At 37.4% G+C, this 22,343-nt stretch overlaps 1 protein-coding gene across 5 annotated transcripts; it reads right to left on the bottom strand.

Annotated features, from left to right (window-relative positions):
* Positions 1-910: 910 nt before the first annotated feature.
* STRADB (STE20 related adaptor beta) lies at positions 911-21,759 on the bottom strand. Of its 5 annotated transcripts, none has more exons than XM_060152329.1 (13): positions 21,590-21,758; positions 19,402-19,483; positions 18,446-18,542; positions 15,381-15,461; positions 10,407-10,506; positions 7,202-7,323; positions 6,003-6,111; positions 4,999-5,122; positions 3,803-3,974; positions 3,401-3,505; positions 2,997-3,241; positions 2,254-2,296; positions 911-1,747 (listed from the first exon to the last, which is right to left on the bottom strand). In XM_060152329.1, exons 3-13 carry the CDS (start codon positions 18,455-18,457, stop codon positions 1,604-1,606), a joined length of 1,257 nt encoding a protein of 418 aa, XP_060008312.1. In that variant the 5' UTR covers positions 18,458-18,542; positions 19,402-19,483; positions 21,590-21,758; the 3' UTR covers positions 911-1,603. The 5 variants fall into 5 exon arrangements, with proteins under 5 accessions (XP_060008312.1, XP_060008313.1, XP_060008314.1 ...); XM_060152330.1 differs by lacking the exon at positions 19,402-19,483 and adding an exon at positions 19,995-20,126; XM_060152331.1 differs by lacking the exon at positions 19,402-19,483 and having other exon boundaries at positions 911-1,691; positions 21,590-21,759.
* Between the last annotated feature and the right edge of the window lie 584 nt (positions 21,760-22,343).

The raw sequence follows: 22,343 nt of genomic DNA on the forward strand, positions 1-22,343 counted from the left end.
AAAGAACATGTGATTATATCCATATATCTCTCTATATAGATATATATATCAATATATATACCTACATATATATATATATCACTTTGATGTACACCTGAAACTAACACAACATTGTAAATCAACTATACTTGAAAAAAAAAAAAATCCACTGGTTCAGCTTCTCTGAAGAACCCTAACACAGTGGACCTGAGAGGCACTGTTTCCCGGCCTCCACAGTCCCACTTTGCAGTACACATATTGACTCTCCACACATATTTGAGAGCACCTCCTCTGTGGTTCCTGTGAGCTTCTCTTGCTGAGGGGAAATGAGAAGGAGGAGGTTAGTGGAATGAGCTACAGCCCCCACCACTACAGGTGATCTCAGTGCCTCCACTGGCACTCATCTCCTTTCTCTCCTCCACCTTGGCAAGTCTGTGGCTTGCTTGATGGAGTAACCCAAATATCCTTGAGGGGGGCTGGCCAATAAACATGAAAAGATTTGTGTTTCAGACTATTAGTCTATATATTACTGTCTCATTGGTTTTCATTTTTAAGTCTTAATCATTTCAAAATAATTTTTAGTGTAATGTTAAATAAGAGTGTGCAAATAAAGAAAATCTACTAATTGAGGTAAATCCCAACTTATCACAGTCCAAACTACATATTCTTTTTGAGACAGCATATCTCTTTTGCTAGTAAGGTAAAACTATTAAGTTCTCTATGTCCTTGTAAGTTGGATCTCCTACAGGAGCAAGAATAATCATATAAAGGACTGGAAAATCTGCCTCCATTGAATCAAATACCAGGCTGTCCCCAATTCAACAGGTTATATAAATAAATCTGTTTGAGAAAGAGCTTTCCTTGGCAAAACAAATTAGAATGTATGTTTTAGCTTTGTCAAACCACACAAATAAAATTATTAAGTATAAACTCAATTGAATAAATCTTTATTGAGCTCCCACGGGGCGCATAAATTTAGGATCTATAATTTACATAAGTAGAAAAGTGTTACTTTAGCCCCTTAACAATTAAAAAAAGCAAATTACAACTTCTCTATATATTTCAAGTGAATCATTTAATGTGAGTGAGGCTCAGTTTGATATTACCATAAGTATTATTAACACATGAAAATGGGAAAGTATAAACATTTTCCCTTCTATCAAAAACAGGTTTGATGCCAGGATAAACTAGCCTGTTGGTTTAACAATAGCTGATTAAAAAGGCTAGAGAATCTGGAAGTAAAAAATGTACTTGGAAGCAATGTCCTCTGAGGGCTCATTCCCCTGAGGGCAGCAAAATGCTGAAAAATTTAACTGGCTCAAAAATTATACTGAGAAATCAAAAAGAATAGTCACAGCTTGGGAAAAAATTTTGAGAACAGATGACACTAAATGTAGTTAGATTAATAATTCCAAAGTTTCCCTGGAGTTATAACAGCACTCTGAGCTAACCAAAGGGGCTATAAGCTCATGCTCCTTTGAACAGAGTGGCTTTAAATGATAGATTCTCCAGTGCACCAACTGTATTTTCAAGTATAATTCTAGTATTTGTACCTAGCAATACAGAAGAAAAAGCAGCAGGGAGAAAGTGTCAAGTACATAGGACATAAAAGGGTTTGGCAGCCCTAGAATTCCCAGTGTGAATCTTTTTCATCAGGAAAATCCCATTCCGGCTCAGTCCAAGGTGACACTGGAGGTGGTGCTGTTGATGGCCTGTGACAAGCAGGAGGCAACAGTGAAAGTATTGAACTCTGGCTTTCTTCCTTCATCTGTTAAAGAAACTCAAAATAAGGCTGTTGGTACATAAATTCAATACATTAGTTTTTTTTAGTAAATAATAACTTTTAAAGAAATCATGTTAAATGTGTTTAAATTGTTTTTAGGTATTTTCACTTAAACATGCCTTTGATTCTGGTTATCCGAAAACAAGAAGTAACAGCCAAATAAACTGACTTTTATCAGAATTATTTTGCCCTTACATCATTTCTAGCCAATATAGAAAAATAAAATGTCTCTAAGTTAATCAAAATATAAGCTGAGGATAAAGTAACACATGATGATATTCCGTTTGTCTTTACTCATTTGTTTTGCAGAATGGAAATATTTTAGAAAGTCTATAATTAAACTACCAAAAACGTTTTCTTCTTTTTAACTTTACCTTGTAAGAAAATTATTAAGAATCTTAGTAACCAAACTGTCCCATTAAGCCAACAAAATGATGTGATTTTTTAATAGTATTAAAAAACATCTAGACAACAAAGATAGATCAGCTCACCTGTTTGAAGAAAACATGGGATAATAAACTGCTTGCTGATGGCCTGAAATTTTTTTGAAAAAATTATTTTAAAAAAGACCTCATATTAGAATGTAGATTTTTTTGGTGTAAACTATGTTAGAACTTAGGTTTAGAGATATAAAACTCAATACACAAAAATTAAAAGGAAAAAATATATGTAAGGAAGCCCAATTCTTAGCTTCAACCTTAACTAATGGGCAGAATTAATTTTAGAGATAACCTTCAATTAGTCTGTGACTTAACATTTATTAGGCACTTACTAATTATAAGGAACTATACTAGGCATTAAGGGGCTTAAAAAAGATTAAAAAGACACACATCTTATTTCCAAAATGCTAACGCATTAGTTATCTGTGATAATAATTATTGTAATAACAGCAACTAACACTCTTGTACTGCTTGGAAGTTTCTAAAATGTCTTAACATAAGTGCAGTAATTAACGTCCAGAAAGATTAACTGATTTTTACAAGGTGACTTGGTTAGGAAATGATACAGCTGAGACTGAAGCCCAAGTCTTCTGACTTCCAATCTAGTATTCTTCCCATTTGCTCATTGTCTCCACTTGCTTTTAGCATTGGTATTTTCTGGATTAGGCTACTGTATAGTTTTTTGATGAAAAGACTGATAAAAGATTTGAATTTGGCAAGAAGGAAATCTCACAAAACTTCTATAAAATACAAGACACAGATGTTTTATGCTATTTAGAAGTGACCAATATTACCTTTTCTCAGGATCTTGCTGCAAACAGAGCTGTACCAGGCTAAGGAAGGCAGGAGAGAATGTTTTTGAGGGCGGTGTTTGCAATCTGTCACTATTTACTGTGCGAGTTCCACTGGAGACATGTACACTTTCTCCAATCCCAGAGTCTACACCTGATCGGGAAATTTTCATTCTGGATTCTGACTGAGGGAAAATACTGATATCCAATGGGCTATAAGGAGGACCTTTCAGTTTCTGTAACAACATCTAAAAGAAAGAAAAATTTCCTTCAGTCATTTTCAGGCAAAATATTAAAGTATTAACAACAACAATAAAGGTCCTAAGAGTCTACAGCAAAGATGTTTAAAAGAAATTATATAGAATGTAAGGGAAGGAAAGTAGTTCAGGGATTTTAGCAGCATTTACCTGAGTCCTGTGCATGTCCTGGAAAGGTACCTGCCCACTGGCCAATTCACATGCTGTAATCCCAACGCTGTAAATATCTGACTTTACATTATATCCATGTAAATCCTGTAGAACAATTAATTTGAAGTCCTTTAGTATAAATAACCTTTAAAAAGTTACATACGTATGCTTTTTTGATAAAGGGTGGTGAATAATAATGGAAAAAACTCATGAGAAATCAAGATATACCTAATATTTGGTATACATTTAAAAATTCCTAACAATAATTTTGACAAGAAAGAATTTAAAAAGTCTTGCAGTAGGCCTTTCATCAATCCAAATATAAGGGCACAACTGTCCTTTAGTCAAACTCAGAAGACACTTAAGATGCATAGACAACCCAATGCAATGGCCACACCTGACCTGTCTCAGTAGTTCTGGACTCAGCCACGGCTGCACTGATGTGCTGAACTGTGGGAAATCATACACAGCCCTATGCTTCTGTCCGTGCTTAACCAAACTATGCAGATGGGACAGGCCAGAGAGGGTCACTAGGCCATCACCAGAAATGAGGATATGGCTGGCTTTAATACTCCTAGAACAAAAAGAAACAATCCTAAATACTAAGAAACTGGCCAATGAAGAAAGGATAAAAATCTGGTCAGAATAAATCCATGTATTCCCTTGGAAATTAAATACTCCTTAGAAGTTATAATTTAAAGTTAAATGCAATATTATCCAATAAAAGATAGCCTCTCATGGTATTAACAAAATTTATAAAGATATGTCTGATGTAAAATTTTCCTTCATCAAATAAATTATAAAAGAGCCTTGTTTTTCATCCTAAACATGGAAACTGGAAACTAATAGAGCAGGATGGCCAATAGTCTGGTAAAGTATAATAAAACCTTGATTAATTAGAATACTGTCTGCTAGAAATCCTCAGTTAACCAGAATGCTGCTAAGAAACAACAAACAGTAAGAAAAAAGCTTTGAGGTGAAACAAACAATAAGAAAACAAGCTTATTTAAAAGCAACTTAATTAAAAAGGAAAACAAAGTCCCAATATATCTTAGAACAGCATTGTTTTTAACATTCAGCCAATTACTTCTGTATGTACAGTTTGGCAACAAGAGAACTGATATTTAGTATGATAATCTCAAAGTGCTACAGAACACTTAAGAAATCAAAGGTTTAGTTACAATCTGTATATGATATAAACATGACATAAAACTGAAAAGCAGATAAAGCAGCTCTTTATTTGCTTAAGGAAAAAACAAAACACAAGAGTTAACTAGGATCCCACTCCCCACAGCTTATACCCCAAACAGATAGGTTCTTGTAACCCTCATTATTGGGACTTGAGCTGTGCGAAGACAGGCACTCCATCCCAGCACAGAGCACAGCACTTGGCACAGAGGAGGTGGTCTGAACATTTCTGGTGAATGAACTATAAAATGTAAGCATCTACTATACCTACTGGTCCCTTCCTCCCTCAATTTTCATTTGCAAGTTTCCTATCCTCCATTCTAACACTCAACTGCTCCTTCCTAAAAGCTCCCTAAAAGACTTCTTCCTCTCAAATTCTTTCACTTTGTAAAATACAAATAAGTAAATACCTGTGAATACAGCCATTTTGATGCAGATAGTTCAACCCTCTCACTGCTCCAAAGAGAATGTTTCTTATTAAAGTTTCACTCATTCCTTCAGGAAAGTAAGTCCTCAAGAGTTGACTTGCTGAACCTGAAAGAAATCCCTGAAATCTTTAGATGAACACTGAAAGTGATTTTGCTTCTAGCTATGTTTTAAATGTTCTTATCAACCATAAACACACACACACGTACACACACATGCTCGCATGCACACGTGTTACATTTTAGAGTCTAACCACTTTCTTATGCCAAGGTAATTTTCCTTCACCAATCTTTAAAAAGACTTTTCTAATGACATGCTAGAGATTGGGAAAGTGAACTAACAATATTCAATATTACTAAAAAAGTACATACTGTGTGAGAACATATATATTTTAAATCCACAGGCAATTCACAAAAGCTATCCTAAAAATCAAAGCTCTAGAATCCATTCATTTATTTATTCAACACACCTACTGAACACTACTTGTGCTAGGTATCTTATGAGCACCTGGGGATGCCAAAATGAAAAATACATACATGATCCTGCCCTCGAGAAGCTCAAATCCAGTGAAGGAGATAGGTACACACACAGATGTTTACAATAGAGTGAAATAAGTTTACAATGCAGAGAAACAAGGATAGGGATGGTGTGCACAAGCAGAAAAACTACTTTTGCTTGAAGACTAACAGCAGCTCTCCACTGAGAGAGAGGAAGGAAACTGAAGGGAAAAAGACAGCTCGTTCAAAGGATTGACTTCTTGGAGAAGCAATCAGTGGTGGTTTCAATGATCATGAGACCCATTCTACTTTTTTTTCTGAAAACTAAAATTCAACATGAACCAGATATAAAAATATATCATGAAATCTAGAATTGGCCATCAGATTTATAAATTAAAAGTAGTGAATCATAAATCAAAGATCACACTCATCCTTAATTATAGCATCCAGGCTAAACCATGAATTATTTTACCTAAAATGAGTTTTCTTACCATAGGCCATAAAAGGAGAAATAACCCAAAGCCAGCTGCCAACAGTGAAAACAGTCCAGTAAGTTGTAATATTGGGATGCCGGAAAAAGTGGGATAGAATCACTGCTTTCTAGTATAGAAACACAGAGACAAGACATTTAAAAACAACCTTTTTAGCTGATTCACGTTGTTACAAAGCAGAAACTAACACACCAGTGTAAAGAAATTATACTCCAATAAAGATGTTAAAAAAAAAGAAGGGAAAAGTAAATAACAATGAAGTGGATTTAAATAATAAAACAAACCCCCAAAACCCAACCTTTTTCCTCATTATGAAGATAACAGCAGTAGTGGCAGCTTATTAGTACCAATAATGGAGCTTATTAGTACTAAGCACTGTTCTTAGTGCTATCATGTCTTTAAATCTCACAACCACTACACAAAGTATGTGACATTATAATTCCCATTTTACAGAAGAGGATACTTAGAAACAAGTTAGAAAACTTGTCCAAAAGCACATAATTAACGAAAGTAGGATGTGAACTTATTAGACAGTCTGACTCCGGAGGTCACAGTCAATAACTATACTGTGTTCTTATGATAGAAACATTTAAAAAATACATTAAAATATGAGTATAAAAGTCACTTCTAACATTAAATCATAGAACCACTGTTAACATTTCAGTATAATTTCTTCCAGTCTTCTTCTGTGCAATATACATGTGCACATATAAATAGTTAAAAAATTGGGATAATATCAAAACAAAATTCTTTCCCTCATTATATCAAAAATGATTAGTGACAACTGAAATGGTATTATAATATTCCTGAAATGCAATCTGTTAAAATTTATCAATTCAGAAGCTAGTTTTACTTAGCTGGAAGAAAAGGAAACTGTTTGCTTTTGTTTTTTCCATTTTCCTATACGATTATTTGTGACTGGACTGACGAGGGATATTTAAATAAATTCCAGACCAGTGTTCCAAATACGATATTCATTTGAAGGAACTTATAGTAGTTACCAAAGTTTGAATATATTTGCTCTTTCATGGATCTGGCTTCCAAGTATTCTTTCCATTTCTGTAATTGCATGTTTATTAGAAGAAAGAAATCTACCTTTCTCTAACAGAACTACTAATTTGTGAAAAAAAAAATTATAGGTGTAATCTCCTCAAATAGACATTAAATTAAATGTATTTTTTTTTTTTTTGTATTGTTACCTGTAAAGCTTTCAGGCGTTCTTCAGTGCAGTTTTCCAGATTTGTAATTTTTACTGTGACCAGTGTTCCTGTAGGAGTATGCCGTGCGAGATGGACGGAAGTCAAGTTGTCAAATCCTCTTCCTATAATCAGACGTAAAACTTGTGTTAATGACGAAAGGAAAAAACTGATAATCTGGACTTCATCAAAATTAAAAATTTTTGCTCTTCAAGAAAACACTGTTAAGAAAATGAGAAGGCAAGCCACTGATTGAAAGTATCAACAATATTTATATCTGACAAGACTTACACACAGAGTACTATATAAAGAACTCTTATAGCTCTATAATAAATGACAAACATCCCAACTAAAAATTAGGCAGAAGATTAAATAGGTAAGTCACAAAAGAAGACACAGAAGTGGCCAACAAGCACATGAAAAGATGCTCAAAATAGAGGAGTAGGAATTAAACACAATATACCATTACACACCTATTGTAATGGTTAGTATTGTGACTTGATAAACAAATTGTTACATTCAAACAATGGAATGTTACTCAGCAATCCCCTACTCCCAGTCCCTGGCAACCACTGATGTGATTTTTGTTTGTCATGTAAGTAGTATCATAGCAGTTTTTTGTGTCTGGCTTCTTTCACTTAGTATAATGCTTTTGAGATTCTTCCGTGTTTCAGTAGTTAATTTCTCTCTATTGCAGAGTAATAATCCATTATATGTATATACCACAATTTATTTTTATCTATTCATAAATTGATAAACTTCGGTTGTTTTCAGTTTTTTGTGACTACAAATAAAGCTGCCAAAACCATTCTTTAAGTAGACATATGTTTTCATTTCTCTTTGGCAAATACCTGCAAGTGGGATGGCTAGGTCATGTACGTTTAACTTTATAAGAAGCGGTCAAACTGTTTTTGAAAGTGGCTGAACCTCTTTGCATTCCCACAAGCCACGTATAAGTAAGTACTGCAGTGACTTGACATACTCACCAGCATTTGGTGTTGTCAGTTTTTAAACTAAAAACACCTAGAATGGTAATCTATTAATAGACACCTAATAAATGTTAGTTTCCTCCCTCTCTCCACAGTCACCAAATTCTGTCACTTTTATTGTTGAAATGCAGTTAATCTGAAATTCATCCCTTCCTCCCCAGCGACAAGCATCACTTGCCTTAGCTCAAGTCCTGTCCTTGTTCTCTGGATAGATGCAGTGACTTCCTCACTATGCCCTGCATTCTCGATCAGGACATGCACCAAAACTACTGATTGAACTACTTCAAAAGGCTGTGCCTAGTTCCCATTCACCAGAAATTTTGATTCAGGAGGTCTGTGATGGGATATAGGCACTGCAATTTTTAAAAAGACTCAGGTGATGAGGATGATACTCTGGCTGTAAATCCCTGATATACTATATCTTCCAGATTGCTGCCTGGAACTGCTGCCAGTTGTCCTTCTAAATTCAACATTTTATCAAAAGAAAGGTACTACAGTGCAGCAGCTGAGAGCTTAGACCTTACAGTCACAAGAGTTTGCTTTCAAATCACTAACTGTATGACTATTACTTAAATTCTCAGAGCCTCAGTATCCTCATCTGCAAAATGGGAGGGCTAAAGGGGTGAAATGAAAAAATACATATAATATGTTCAGCCTGATGCCGATTAGATGCTATTACTATCATCATCACTATTCCACAATGTCTCTCTAGTAGAGACGATAAATTCCAAACCTTTCCTTAAATCCACTGAGTAATGAAGTTGGTACGTTGCAGGGCTGACAGAGAGAGTCTGAACTTCTATATATATATATATACCCCATATGAGTTCTTTCACAATGGTTCCAAGCCTCCTTTTTCAGATTTACCTACTCCTACTGCCTACTCGCCCTATGTTCCTGAGTCTAGGCACAGAGCAGCTATGTGATAGTCCTTCCTCAATCACCTATTCGAGTAAATTATTTTTTTACCTTTTTTGGATTGACACCATCTGAAAAGTCCTTTCTAATTTGGGGGCATTTTCCACCAGTGCTATTTTAGAAAAGGTCAAATCCTTATTTCTCTTTTGGTCACCTTGACCTGGGCATGGGAGGGTCAATGACATAAGCTTGGTCAATGGAGGATGAAGTGAGTGACAAAAGCAGCAGAGGCAGTCAGAACCCACACTTAAAACTTAAAACCTTACCTAAAATCCCATTTTTAGTAGAAACTTTTTTCAGTTAAGTTGGAACTCACCAGTGGGGCCCAACATCATCTAGTGGGGTTAAAGTACCCTACTAGTGTACATTAACTAGGCTGCTCTTATGCTGTGACCCAGGCTACAGTTCTAGTCACATAGTTTCTCTTGGTTTCTTCCAAGCCCATTTCTCTAGCCAATGATTCTGTGAGTTAGCAAAATTGTTCAAAAAATTCTTTTAGTTTAAGTAGTCAGGACTGTTTGTTGTTTGAATAAAAACCCTGACTAGAATATTTAGTAAACTTTTCCTCATGCTTCAGGATCCAGCCCTTTTGCTATCTTCCCTGACTCCTAGAAGAGTCGAGATGCACAGGTGAACGCTCCATCTTCTCTGTTCCCATAACACTTGGGAACACTTTACTATAGTACCTTCCAGTGCATAAGACAAAGCTATCTTTCATGTTCGTCTTACCAGAAAGGATGTGAACTCCTCAAGTGTTTTACATGGCTTTATATTCCTAGCACCTAAGATAGTATCTCTTTGTATTATTTAAGAGATGTTTCTGAATACTCAGAGCAACTTTTCACAGGTATAAGGCTAAAAACAATAACTCAGCCAGTTCCAAACTTAACTGAAAAAAGTTTCTACTACGAATGGGATTTTAGGCAAGGTTTTAAGTTAAAAGAAAGTAATTTGGTTAAAGGACTGTAACTGAAAAGATTTACATGATTTGGTTTAAATCAGACAAATGATCAGAAGTTCCCCAAAATAAAGATACAAATAACAAATGCTTAGATTATTTAGTGTCTTCCTCCTCTACAAGTACTTCAGTGAAAAAGTAAAAATTCTAGAAGGTAATCTTGAAAAAAATCTGGGCTACTGTTTTAGGACAGATAAAATTAACAGATCCGTTTGACTGACACAATTAACATTTAGTTTTATGCTGTGGGTAACAAGAGAGACCTGCTTACAAAGTAATCTTTTTGTCATCAATTTCATTTCTAACAATGATGAGTCAATTATGTGCAATCCAGAATGATTACCTATTTCCACTTGGAGTTCATAGTGAGAAACGTTGGTGGAACAGATAACTTCACTGGCTCTAGTGGATGGAGGCAACAAGGAAAGGGTTGGCTCATCAACCTGCATTGTTTTAAAAATATGAAAACAAAATAGGTATAAACTTTTTGGCGCCCCAATTTGGTCCCCTACTCCAATGTAAAATACTGATATTGTCTTTTCAAACACACAAGTGCTCATTAAGAAGGCACTGAAAAGGTGGCTTAAGAGACTGTTTTAAGATCCAAAAAATATTTACAACAGCTAATAAGGGATGCTAGTTATAAAGCTATCAGCCTGTGAAGGGGGAGAGGGTTAGAAAAACAGATTTACAGGTAGTGAAGAATACTCTTCAGCACAATTTCCAGGAAGCATTCTTAGGAGTTGCTAAGAATGGCTGTTGACTCTTCAGGGTATCTAATAAATATATCAAGGGAAGAAATGAAAGGACCTATGAGGAATATTCTATTCTGGTGCTTTTACTTCAAGTGGTTGTCAGTTACAATCATTACACATACATGTATCTGCTCAGCTAATGGAGGTGTTAACAGTCAAGGAACAATTTCCATACTAAAACCTATTCAAAGAAGCTGAAGAAGTTTTTCAAAGATGAAATGAATCAGAAGGGAGGTCAGAAAGAAAAATAAGCCTCAAGAGATGGGAGAACAGGATAGGGTACAGAAGTCCTGAGTTAATGACCATGTACCACTATGGCCTTTCACGGGATACTATGGAGTCAGAGTGCTAGGTCTGCACCAGATCCCAGTGGCACTGAAATAACATGCACACAGGAGAAAGAAGAGGCCAACACCACTTGGCATCATATGATAGCCATGAGGATCTCTAAAAGGACACCAGTACTCAGCAGCCTTTACAGGCACCAGCAGGTGGCAAGAATCTCGTTACTACCTCCAAGGTAAAGAGAAGGAAGAAGGGAGTTAGGAATGACATTACTATTTACTAGGAATTCTGCTAACTATTTTTTACATTTGATTCTACATGTTCCCCAAGGTTTTAAGAGAGCAGAAAAATATAATTGTAAGCTCATGGTAAAAGGTGAATAATCTGCTAGAGGGATGAAAGGCTATAAAAAGAAATTCTACCATACGATTGGAAATAATCCCAATGAAGAAAGAAATCTAAATAAATCAATGCAATTTCTTTAGAACAAGTAGTCTTAAACTCAGATTTAAAGAACACATATAAGAGAGAGAAAGAAGAGCATATAGCAGTTTAAAAAATGTTTAAAGTGATAAGCTATAAGTCTGCCAGGAAGGCTAGAGCACAGAATGAACTGAGGCTTACAGTTCACTGCTTGAAAAAAATGGCATCAGGTTACCAGATGATGGATTGAAATAAGGCTAATCAACCTCTACTTTGCTTCCCTCAACTCCATCAGGGAAATAGTCTTCTTTAAACTAGAAGCACTTAGATTGTAATTAAGTAGCTGAAGCTCAAAACAGGTTGTTTTAAATAGGTTCAAACCTCCAAACCAAAGACAATTACATCTAGGATATTAAGTCTGCAAATATAGTAAAACTCAGATGAGAAACTCGAATGGAAATAGTCAAACATTGACTCAATTTTCAAAAAAGAGAAAAAAGGATAAAGGGGCAAACTTGATGTTGTTGCCCAGTAAGGTCTGGTATCAAATCACTACACAAACAAGTTATGGACATTTAAGAAAACAACACGGTAATCACAAGAAGACAATATAGGTTTACTAAGAGTAAATCATCTTAAAACTAACCTCACTTCTCTTTTTGATTTCATGACTAGTTAGAGAATTAGAAAGCAAAAATCATGGCAGGGTCCTTGTCCTTGTCAAACTTTTTAATAACTTTTTGAACTAAAAATTCAAAAGACCTGGTTAATGAATAATCTGGGAAAAAAGTCATGAAAACAATACCATTTACAATAGCACCAAAAAGAATAAAATACTTAGAAATTAACTTTACCAAGGCAATGAAAGACTTGTACAATGGAAACTACAAAACATTGCTGAGAGAAATTAAAGAAGACATAACTGAATGGAAACATACCTCATGTTCAAAGATTGGAAGACTTAATATTATTAAAATCTCAAGGGATCCTGAATAGCAAAAACAATGTTGAAAAAGGAACAAAATTGGAAGACTCACTCTTCCTGCTTTCAAAACTTACTACAAAGCTACAGTAACTAAAACAGTGTGGTGTTGATACAAAGACAGACATATAGAGCAAGAGAACAAAATAAAGAGTCCAGAAACAAACCCTCACATATATGATCAAATGACTTTTGACAAGTGTGCCAAGACCATTCAATGGAGCTAGGACAGTATTTTCAACAAATGGTGCTGAGAAAACTGGATATCCAGATGCAAAAGAATGAAGTTGGACCCTTACCTATACAAAAATTAACTCAAAATGGATCAAGAAAATATTTGTAGGTCATACTTCTGATAATGTTAATACCCAGAATATAGAGAGAACTAAAATTCAACAACAAAAAACAAACAACCCAATTAAAAAATGGGCAAAGGACTTTGAATAGACATTCTCCACAGAATACATGTATGTGGTCAATAAACACAGGAAAAAAGTGCTCAACATCACTAATCATTAGGGAAATGCAAATCAAAACTACAACGATATACCACCTCACACCCTTTATGATGGCTGTTATCAAAAAAGCAGAAAATGAGTATCGGAGAGGATGTAGAGAAACTGGAACTCTTGTGCTCTGCTGGTGGGAATGTAAAATGGTACAGCCACTGTTGAAAACAGTATGGTCGTTCCTCAAAAAATTTAAATAGAATTACCATAGGATCCAGCAATTCCACTTCTGGGTATATACCTAAAAGAATTGAAATCAGGGTCTCAAAGAGATATTTGTACTCCCATGTTCATAGCAGCACTATTCACAATAGCTACAATGTGGATGCAACCCAAGTGTCCACCAACAGATGAATGAATAAGCAAAATGTAGTATATACATATAATGGAATATTATTCAACCTTAAAAAGTAAGGAAATTCTGCAGTATGCTGCAACACTAGTGAACCTTGAGGACATTATGCTAAGTGAAAAATCTCAGTCACAAAATAACAAATACAGTATGATTCCACTTATACTGGTACTGAGAGTAGTCAAAGATCAGAGACAGAAACTAGAATTGTGGTTTCCAAGAGGCAGGGGAATTATAAGGGAAGGAGGAGCTACTGTTTAATAGGTACAGAGTTTCAGTTTTACAAGATGAAAAGAGTTACAGAGATGAATGGTGGTGATGGTTGTACAATATTATGAATGTATTTGATGCCACTGAACTGTACACTTTAAAATGGTTAAGATGGTAAATTTTATGTTATATGTACCTAGCACAATAACCCCTCCTGCAAAAAAAGCAGCACTTGTGGAAATTTCCTGGGTTCTAGGCCTCTCTCTTGGTAACAGCAAGGAGTCAACAACAGACACTTTACTTTCTAAACACTACCTGTCTGAAGGGTAATACTTGAATGAAAACTAGGATTGGATACTATATCCTATTGTACAACAAGGTACGTAACTAGAAGACTTTACAGTATTAGTGAGTAAAAAGCGAAATGACAAAAATGATGACAATTGAAGATAAGGTCAGAATAAATTTAAAAATAGGATTAACTGGGATAACTCTATTTTGTAGGACTAAGGTATCTGCAAGGCAGGTTCTATTTTATAGAAAGAATTATAATATAAAATGAAAATTAAGAGATTTAGAGGGGAAGATCCCAGAGAAATATTTATTTCTCAGCATGTTTCTTTAAATATTATTTAATACATCAGGCATTGCCCAGGGATGATAAAGATAAAAAAGACAGGATGCCTATTTTATGGGGATCATGTGGAGAGACATATACCTCAATCATTGTGAGATAATATAGTAAATGCCATTTTATGAGGATGTCTAAGATCTGTAGGACCATAATAGAATTAAAGGTACAAGAGCAAAGGCTTCAGAGATGTGATACTTGAGCCAACTCTTTAAGCACGAGCAAGAATTTTAGAGGGGTATTTCAAGCAGAAATAAAAGTGTGTGCTAAGACTCAGCAGCAATAAATGAAACTCAAACATTAGACATATTCCATACCATTAAGAGTCCTTATAAAACACTAACAAGTTTAGGCTTTATCCCATACGCTTTAGGAAACCAATGGCAATTTTAAAGCTGGAAAGTGGCACAAACAGGCCTGTATTGGTAACAGTGTTGAATACTGATCTGAGTGGGAGAGGAGGTTATATGTGTGTCTAGGAAACTAGAGGCAATGTGTTTACCTGCAACAGTCCAGGTGAGAGATGATGAGATTTGAGTAGCAGCAGTGATCAGGTGAAGGAGGGGATGGACTCAAGGGCATTTCAGAGACAGATCTGTAAGACTTGGTGTGTAACTAGATGTGAGGGCAGAGGAAGAGGCAGTGTGAGGATAACTCCAAAGTTTCTAGTTAGGGTGATTTAGTAGATGGATTTTCATTTGCCAAAGCAGGAAATTGAATAGGTCAGTGAAGTTTTGAGAGATTAAGGTTTTACTCAAACTGCACAGAGATGCCTTTGAAAACTAACCAGAGGAATTCTACAGACTCATCTGGTGCCCACAAAGTTGCAGGTAAAAACTTAAGAATCATCAGTCCTACCTGATGACAGGGTCCCCTCACAACCTAAAGGAAAACCTCAGGTAGCTCCAGACAATCTGAAATCTGAGCAACTGAAACCACAGGAGCCAGTGAGACTGCTTAGGGAGAGTCTGTTGAGGCAGAAGAGCAGAGGCCGATTACAGACTTCTGGAGAATAGCTTATGTAGAGGAAGAAGAAACAGTAAAAGAAGAAAAGTGAAAGAAGAAAGAAGTAAAGAAAAAGAGATATAGGAGAACCAGAAATTATATTCTGTAAAATGGTGTCACAGAAGGCAAAAGAGGAGTATTAATTGTACTTAACCATTTTCTTACCAAGTTTTGATGGGTACTGGTTTCAGACTGTTTTTCAGGTCTGAGTGATTCAACTTGTGTTCGTGAAGTGCAGAAACAATCCTGTAAATTCAGAAATACACTAAATAAGTGAAAAATAAGTCACAAGATAAGGGTGGCACGTGGATACAAAAAAGTCTGTTGACTGGGGTGAGGAGCAGAGAGAAAGGGCAACGTGCAGGAACCTGAACTGGAGCCAGGATTCATACTGTGGAGGTAGACAGTATGGGAGAGAATGGAGAAGCAGCTGGGTATGCAGAAGACAAATTTCATATCTGCTATAATTTTACTTGGCGCTATCTCTGATTCTTGCCCTCTACCCTGGAGGTAACAACAGCAATTCATTTTTACTGCTGGTGTTAATTTTTAACCCTTTCGTAATCTTTGCAGTGTTTTTCTGAATATTTAGCTAGAGATATATTCTGCTATGCTCACCATATTAATTTTATCTTGATTCTCAGATTTTCTTTTTCCCTTAAGTGTGGGAACCATGTTTATCCACATTAAACCACACATTGAATATATCAATACTTGGAACCAATTTTGTTCCGTAAGGTGATAAACATCTCTAACCAACTAAAATCAAATTAAGAGACTTAGTTCCATTATCACAATTTACATTTTCCTGCATTTCAACTCAGTGTTCTGTTATCACGTATTGTCAATAAAGAAATGTAACACCTACACACGTTAGTGGCGTGAAGCTGATGTTATACTTATTTAGGAAGAAAAGGTATGTCAAAAGAAAAGTATAAACAAATTGTATGAAAGAGACTTTTAATTATTTTCAAGCATCTTATGAACATTCATTTTTATATGAACATTAAAGTATAATATCAAATGAGTCTTTAAGACAAGTCCATCCACGTCTATTCTGCAGTCACTTACTTAATCAAACTTCCTTTAGCTTAAAATATGCCAGAGTTTCTCATTAATCAAACTAATCATTTTCCCAGTTAGCCTAAATTACTGATTAAGTTGAATTCCTACAGTCTGTACATATCAATCTTACCAAAATAATTTGACATATATCCCCACCGTTTTATGTAAAACTCGCCCCTGAAGAACAGGAGCTAACAGTGTCAAGGTAGCTGTAGAATCACTTCCTTTGCAAAGTTTCTATTGGTTTGTGTAGGGTGAATAAAATTTACAATAAAAAAAAATTACAATAAAAGTTTTTGAAGATACTTAATACTGTCGTTCATATAAAAAATAGCCACCAGTTACATCATTTATATATTATATTTGGTATTTACATATATTTTCCAACATTTGCCCTGAAATCTTTCACAATAATCATTCATACTATTGTGTGGGAAAGGGTTAGCAGGCCTAAAACTGCTCTCCTTGGAAAGGCCTGTTTGCAAGGTTGACCCTTGGCTGGTATCTAGGAACTCGGATTTTGGGAGGGTTCCCACTATTCCCCGGTAAGAATGGATCATGGTGTGCCTAAACTGTCTATGCAAACAACATGGTTTATGCTGAACACCTGCTTTCTTTCTGGGAGTCTGGAATTTTGTTCCTGCTGCTCCTTTGAAAACACCACTTCTTAGCTGTCAAATAGAGGTAAAATTTGAATGAGGAGGAATCCTTCATAAGCAAAAACATTAACTTTATCTCAGTTACACAAATATCTCACTGAGGAGAAAACATGAATGTTTTGATTCAAAGGATTCTAAATATTTCATTGCAAGAAGAATACAAAGTAAAATTATTAACAAACTGAACAAATATAAATGACCCTATCAAATTCTATTTTTCCAAAAATCCATAATTATGAAATAATAGATTAAGTAAGATGTCCTTTCCCCCAAATTTGGAAGCCCTGGGCAACCATACAGCCCTTTGAATCTCAGTATCTTCATCTATCAAATGCCCTTTTACATCTCATCCAACCTACAAACTGACATAAAATTGTTAATCTTAAGTAATCCTTTAGAGCAGGGGTCAACAAACTGTGGTCCACGAGTCAAATCTGACCCACCACCTGTTTTAGTGCATAAAATTTTACGGAAACACAGACACATTCATTTGCATTTATTTACATATTGCCTATGGCAGCTTTTTCCAAGAGTAACTTAATAGAGATCACATAGCACACAAATACTACCTGGCCCTCTAAAGAAAAAGTTTGCTGATCCCTGCTTTAGAAAATGAGGTAGATATTTCACCTCAATGTATTTTCCAGATATATAAAGCTCCCCTTTTAAGTAGATAAACTTTACTTTAAACATAAAGTAAATGCATTATATATTTTCCAAATAACTAACAATACAGTCTCCTAACTTCATAGTTCTGCCTCTCAGACTTGGCAAGTGATAGAGTGGATTGGCAGATGTGAGTTTGAGCCCTGGCTCTAATTCTTTGCAATCATGGGCCAAACTCCAAATGAGGATTATACCACCTGCCCTGCTTACAATTTTGAAGACTGAGAGAGATATAATACATGAAAGCATTTGTAAATTACAAATCATCATACAAATGCACCCACCACTTTTTAAAAGAAATTCAAATATTCAAATAACGTATTATATTCTACATAAGACACAATGAAAGTCCTAAAACTACTTAATCTAGAGTAGATACCATGGACTTAATATAAACAAAAACCACGTTAGTATCTATACATCATATTAGACAATGATCCTAATGTTTCCTGTCTTGTTAAGTCAAGGGGCTTATTTTTCATACTATTTTGCTTGCCTTTAGTCAGATGGAAATTTGTCAAAGGGATTTTTGAAAGATTTAAAGGATAAGGCATAGCTAACTGGATGGAAGAGTAATGTCTAAGGACAGTAAATGTATGAGAAAAGTGGGTATGGGACAAAGGAATAGAAGGAGTATATCAGAAAAGTATAGGAGCTCTTTTTTAAAGAGACAAAAACTCAATGATAATTTAACTCATTTTTAAAGACCAGAAGTCTTTCAGATCAAAATAACATCTCAGAGCCTAAGAATATTCCATCAGAGTATGCCTATTAGGGCTTTGCACTAACATCTAATTACTCTATTGACACAAAATTAGATCCGCGCTTATAAAAACTTACCAAAAGAGACATTGAATCGCTTTAGTTCACAGAAAGTGAGAAAAATCCATCTACTCCAAAGAAGATTTCTGCTTTATCTTCAAGATACAGAAATATCCTAGTATAAAAACAGAAGCAAAATAACTTATATTTACATACAAATGCCTTAAAGATCTAGTTGCCATAAACCCACCACTATTTGGGCAGCTATTCTTTGACACAAGGACTACAGACATTCCTGAAAGGTGTCCTTAAAGAACATTTCTGTTTACTGAACACTATTTGGGATCTGACATCACAACAGAAAGGTGGAGTGAAGTTGAAAGGAGATTCTGAATATTTCCAAAGCCTCAATAAACCTGCATCTCTTCTTCCTTATCTTTTCTATACTAATTTTTTACAGAACCCTAAGCAAATGTAAAAACAATACAGAAAGGTAATGTTGGACCCACTTTTAATACAAATGATGCCCAAGAATTTCCAATGGTTCTACTTAGAAGTAAACTTTGAATCTTCCAAAGCTTCCTTATCCAATTAATTACCTATTAAATCATCTAGGGTAACTGACCAGCAAATTTGGGAAAGAGTCAAGATTAGCAACAGAGTAGGAATTAATTACATTTTCTTCTTGCCATGTTTAAAAAAAGATTTTTTTTTCAGTTTTCATGTGAAAATAATATTTTCTGTAGGTTGAATATTTTTTATGATTCTTAGTTCTCATTTCCATTCTTCTTGGAATTTATTGACAGATAGGAAAGATATGCAGATTATTACACAAATAATTCCTGTCCACTTTCACTGATGGAGTATTAATCTCAATAGTTTATGAAGGCTCCAACAGATGCAGAGGTTTAAAATAGTAACTTATTCAGATTGAAGGAGCTACAAAAGCACCACCAAAAGTTTCCAAATCTTTCCTAATAGAAAGGGTGGCAATGTTCGAAACTTGCTAGTGCTGGGTATTCCCTTACACCTACCCAGTATCTCTTTCACCTAAATTGTGGTTCATTATTTCATTTTAATGAAGTCCCCAAGTTTGATCAAGGCATCTGCAAACATCTGAACAAAATTAGAAAGAAAAAGCTTTTGTAAACCATAGATATTATACAGCAGCATCCAATTTTATTGCTAAGAAAAGATGTCAATTTATTCAGGATATTCACTACAAACCAAAGGAAGAGAATGGGAAGAAGAAAAAAACCCAGAATGGTTTATTTTTGTCACCTGCCATTCATTACCATCAATTTAAGGCACTGGTGTTTGCTGTGTTACAAAAGAGGTAATGCAAAACCTGCCCTGCTCACTTTCCAGGGTGATTCGGATCAATGAAATACTTTATCTGAAAGTGCTCAGAACTATCAAATACTGTATCAATAAGAGCTTGAGAAGATGCTCTGAAAGGTACCAAATGGTAGGACTCATTTGGAAAGTAAGCTGGCAATGTTTTGATAACTATAAAAATGTTCATCCCTTTGACCCTGTAAAATTCTCACTTCTGGTAATCTATTCTAAGGAAACATCCAAGTAAATGAAGAAACTACAAGCATGTAGAAAGTAATTACCCTGTTACCTGAAACGGTCAAGTATTCATCCCACAAGTGTTTAATGAATGGCTGCTATGGGTCAGGCACTGTGCTGGGCACTGGGGACACTCACTAGTGATCGAGGCAGACAAGGCCCTGACCACTTGGAGCATACATTCCTACAAGCAGAAAGATCAGGGATGTCGTGATTAACTGAATTTCCTGGTTCTCAGGAATTTGTTTCTTGCTCTTTCTGTGTAATATCAGTTAAGTTCTTTCTTAAACAACAACAAAAAACCTTTAAACTCCATTACATTATCTATTTTTCAGAAAAACTCATAAGAAGCAGACACAATCTGTGAGAATTGTCAGTACTAAAGGGGTTGCCCACGTGCATGGCTTAATCCCAGAGGATTTTGCTTTAGATGTGACAGACTATTAAGAGATTCTTTTATGAGACATTTTGAGGTCAAGGCAGCAGCTGCCCCCGCTAAGAGACGGGGGTGGGGGTCGCTGGAGGGCGGGGTATAGGTCTGCCGTCATAATTTTCTCCTGCGTGCTCTTTCACTAGGTATGAACATAAACCCTTTTCAAAAATTCATACTTGAGACTTGTATTTCTAAATGTATTTACAAGTACATCAGTGTGGTCCCTCGCAATTATCTCTAAAAAGAGAATTTAAATAAATCTTTCTAAATAATTTAAATTTGTTCTAAAATAGAATGGTTCCTCCGAAAGCTTTAATCTGAAAGGTTAACACTTTCTGCGACAATCGGAAGGCGCATCTAAATTACAGAACTCGGGTTTTGAGTTAATTTAAGCATCCAACAGAGGCCCTTGTTACAGGGAATGCAAAAAAGCCAGATTTAACTCTTTGCGGAGCTTTAAAATTACTGTAATTTTCAAAGTTATCTTGGGAACCCATAAAATCTTAAAAATTATAGCCACGCACAACTCGGTAGAATTTCCAAACTTAGCATCGTGACTCAGGCTTTCAAAAAATATTTACTAAGCGCCTACTCTGTGCCAGGCTCTATCCTAGATAGGCGCTGTCACCAATTCCAATCGAGTTCTGAGGAAAAAGGTACGCGACACAACAAACCCACGAGGGAAAAACACAACGTTGAACTTAAATACCGAGGACGAAACGCGGCTTGAGCGTTCAATTACGTAAAAGCTTCCTTCCGAGTCCTGCTTTGGGGGACTTTGCAGCGAACTCGCAGAAGGCGGCACACAGAGCCGGGCCGGAGGGCACCTTGGGTCTGGAGACTCCGCGTGCCTGTGAGTGCGGCCAAAGGTGACAGCGGCGGGGGGTGGGTAGGGTGGCGCCGCGGGCAGCTGGGCCCCGCGCACCTGGCACCGCCGACCCCAGCAGGCACCGCCTACCCCGCACGCAGGTGCCTCGGCCGCCATGCGGCCCGGGACGCCGAGCCGAGCCGGAGCCGCGCGGCACGCACGGGCAGCTCGCCACGCCGAGCCGGACTCCCGCCACGGCTCCGTCGGCCTCCCGGGCTCAGGCTGGAAGCGGGGCGACGAGTTCTAGCCTCGAGCTTCCGTAGGCGCGCGCTGGCGGAGCCGCGCTCCCTCACTTCGCGACCAGCCCGTAGCCCTTCCCCTCCCCAGCCCGGCCTCCCCTCATTACCCTGGCGGCGACTGCGGCCAGCGGCTCTCCTCAGGCGGCCAGCGGTGCGGGGCCCGGGCGCCAGGCCCGCCCAGCGGCAAAGCGAGCGCGCAAGGCCCGCTCGCGGCACAAGCCGCGGAGCCAGGAGGGCGGCGCGACCCGTCTGGCACTGTGGGCCTGTAATTCTGCCCCAACCCCCAGCAGCCCTCCAGCACTGGGCTCGCCCCACCCTGGCCCCAGGGTCGCGGCCCCGCCCCCGACCCGCCCCCGACCCGCCCCGCCCCCGGGCTAGAAGCGAGGGGCGTGGCCTTTAGAGAAAGGGGGCGTGGTCTAGAGGAAACTACAATCCCCAGCAGGTCGTGCGCTGGTGCCGTGCAGGCTGCCGGGAGAATGGGTTTCCTCCTCTCTTCCCCAAATGTGTGGGGGCTGTCATTGACCTGGAGTAGCTGCAAAACCGAAGTCGCCGAATGATGATGTTGTGAAATCGCCAGTCCGTTCCTGCCACGCCCGGGCGGTTACTGGCAGCGGCGGCCGCTTCTGCTGCTCCTCTCAGGCTGCTGCCGTTTTAGAGGCTTCTCCCTGAGCAAGCGCGTGCGAAGGACGGAGGACGCCGGACCATTCCTGTGAGTAACCTTCCCGCGCACGACTCGAGCTTGCCCTTGCCATCCTCCCTTGAAGGCAAAGGAACCTCCCCACCCCGCGCTCCTCCCGGTCTTCGGAGGTCACGCGCGGACACCGGAGCCTGAGCTGAGTACCGGAGGACTGGGTCCTCTCC

This window comes from Lagenorhynchus albirostris, chromosome 6 (genome assembly GCF_949774975.1).
Source record: "Lagenorhynchus albirostris chromosome 6, mLagAlb1.1, whole genome shotgun sequence".
Classification (NCBI taxonomy): domain Eukaryota; kingdom Metazoa; phylum Chordata; class Mammalia; order Artiodactyla; family Delphinidae; genus Lagenorhynchus; species Lagenorhynchus albirostris.